The sequence below is a fragment of the Dendrobium catenatum genome, unplaced genomic scaffold, assembly GCF_001605985.2.
Source record: "Dendrobium catenatum unplaced genomic scaffold, ASM160598v2 original_scaffold_169399, whole genome shotgun sequence".
Lineage (NCBI taxonomy): Eukaryota > Viridiplantae > Streptophyta > Magnoliopsida > Asparagales > Orchidaceae > Dendrobium > Dendrobium catenatum.
Window position 1 is genome coordinate 1,209 of NW_021487822.1, and position 2,511 is coordinate 3,719.

The 2,511-nt window shown below is 40.3% G+C and overlaps 1 protein-coding gene across 1 annotated transcript; it reads right to left on the reverse strand.

Moving 5' to 3' along the window:
* Nucleotides 1–321: 321 nt before the first annotated feature.
* On the reverse strand, nucleotides 322–2,286 carry LOC110101787 (probable inactive leucine-rich repeat receptor-like protein kinase At3g03770; the record flags this gene model as incomplete). The annotated part of the gene is given in 2 exon segments (XM_020829854.2): nucleotides 322–1,851; nucleotides 2,025–2,286. A coding segment is annotated over 1 exon segment (1,345 nt), but the record flags the coding sequence as incomplete, so codon positions are not given.
* Nucleotides 2,287–2,511: the final 225 nt, after the last annotated feature.

The window sequence follows — 2,511 nt, forward strand, 5'->3', positions numbered from 1 at the left end:
GAATTTAAGAGAATTATTTGTTTTACAAGCTTCTTTAAAAATCCTCTTGCTTTCATAAATCACAGAACCCAGCCGTTAGATACTTTCTAGCATCTTTTGTCCAAAACCAAAATGAAGATAAAAGCGAATTCTAAACTCTGAAGAACTTTGTTATAACATGCATTTGTTTGAATCAAAATAACCAAGCAAACAGTAAAAAAACAGACGCACTACAACAATATAGTTGTAAAGCACAACAGTGCTGTCCTCACAACCAGCTAAAAAAAACTATGATCAATCAATCAATTTGAGAAGATATATTTACAAATATACAATACTTACTAGCATTTGTAAGAAGCTCAGATGACAATCCTGAAGCTGAATTATCCAGAGCAGGTTTAGGTAATAAACCTTGTTCTGAAACAGTTCCCTCCTGCTTTCTTCTACAGTAGCGTAGAAAGAACAGCAACAGAAGAACAATAATAGTGACCCCTCCAATGACAGCAACCAGAAAAACCAAGCTCTTGAGCTTCGAAAACTTCTTCTTCGAGTGAGTTTGGCAGTATGAAGCTTCATGCTGATGCAGGGAGTCCACTGTCAAACAATTACCATCCAACTTGACAACCTTATTATTTGAGTTAGAGCTCAAACAAGAAGGCAATCTTCCCACCAGCATATTAGCAGAAATATCAACAAATCCAAGCTGGCTACTGCAAGTTAAACTGACTGGAAGAGAGCCAGCGAGTTTGTTCGATGCAAGATTTACATAACTGATGTTAGGCAATGCAAAGACTGATGTTGGTGGAGTCCCTTGTAGCAAGTTATATGACAAATCAAGGTGCTGAAGCTGACTTAACTCGCCGAACTGCCCAGGAATCTCTCCGCTCAATTTATTCTTACCGAGTAACATAGTGACGAGCCTTTTTGGCATGTGTGGAAGTTCAGAATCCAACTCATTGTCTCCAATATCCAATACTTCCAAGCTAACTAGCCCACTCAAATTAGGGAGTTCACCTGATATACTATTATAAGACAAAGAAATTTCAATAAGAGAATGGACTCTTCCAATAGACAAAGGCAATGGTCCCTTCAGTCTATTGTGCTGCAAGCTCAAATTTGTAAGGTTTGACAGCAAATCAAACCAATCCGGAACAGTTTCATTGAAGAAGTTTCCATCCAATGTCAATGTTTGTAGCATTGTCATAGAAGATATCTTAGGAGGAATTGTCCCATAGAAAAAATTTGAACTAAGGTCAAGCACTTCAAGCTGAGAGAGCCTATGAATCTTATCAGGGAGAGGACCCCATATCCCCAAGGAAACCAAAATAACAACTTTCAAGCTAGGCAATCTCGACAGAGTAGTAAAGAAGGAATCGGAAGAAAAAGCGGGTGATAAGGTTTTACCCCAAATAGAATAGCCATTGAAAGTATCGGGTTTGACAAGCTTATCACCAACAATCTTGAGCTCAGTCACTGAGTTGCCTTCACAGATCACAGTTAGAAGAGGCGTTGAGGGAAGGTAGCAGATATTTTCGGTATTGTTCCACGGTGACAGCTGTTTGGGAAACTCTAGCTGCTTCCTTAACTGCTGAAGAACCTGCGTTTGAGATGATGTGTACTGCTCAGTAATGGGTGTCAGCCAAACACAAGAGAGAATAAGCACAAGAGTCCTGAGAAAACGCGGCATTGAAGAAGGATTTATGGGCTTTTTCCTGAGAAAACCTTCAGCCGACTGAGACGCAGTTGAGCATGATAATGTTTAAAATCGGTTAGAGGAAGTAGAAAAAATGGCTTTTCTTTCCGTGAATAATTTAGATCTCCAGGGCAATACAAAAATCATGCAGAAAATTTTCCCGGGCTCGGTAAGATAAGCTGCAAAAAAAATGCATGCTTTCACAAATAAAAAAGAAGATTAAAGCAAATTGAGCAGTATTCGCAAAGAGAAGGCGTAGAAAATTAAAAAGATGAGAGCTTTGGAGCAGAACGAAGAAACCCAAACAAAAGGAACCTAACCGAGATTTCTACCTGTAACAGTGAAGAATTACCTTCCTCCTGTCGGCAATAGTGGGCGGAGAACAAGTGAGCGCCTTAAAAGGTAGAAGAAGGTCGGTTGGTTTGCGGAAACTTTGAATGGCAACAGAAACCAGGAAAGAGGTGCTTTGATGAGCCAAGAAGGAACAGTTGTGGGGTGCGAGCACATTTAAAGCGACCACATGGCCGTTCCCAATGCAGCAGGATACCACGTCCTTACCATTAAAGGAGTTGGGTCCTCAAAGAACGGCTCTGAACTCCGGCTTCTTCCTTTCCGTCTCCGCCATTCCTCTCTTTGCAAATTTGAAATTACATGGTCGAGATGTACTTGGACTTTTCCACTCATGAGGGTTTTGCCATATGTGAAATGACAGGCTTACCCAGCTGGAATGTTCTTCCATATTTCATTGATGAGTATTACTAATTGCTGCTGGTGGGTAGAACTGGTATTTCCATGGCAACAGCTTTTTGAAAAAAAAATGATACTACGCTCAAAATACA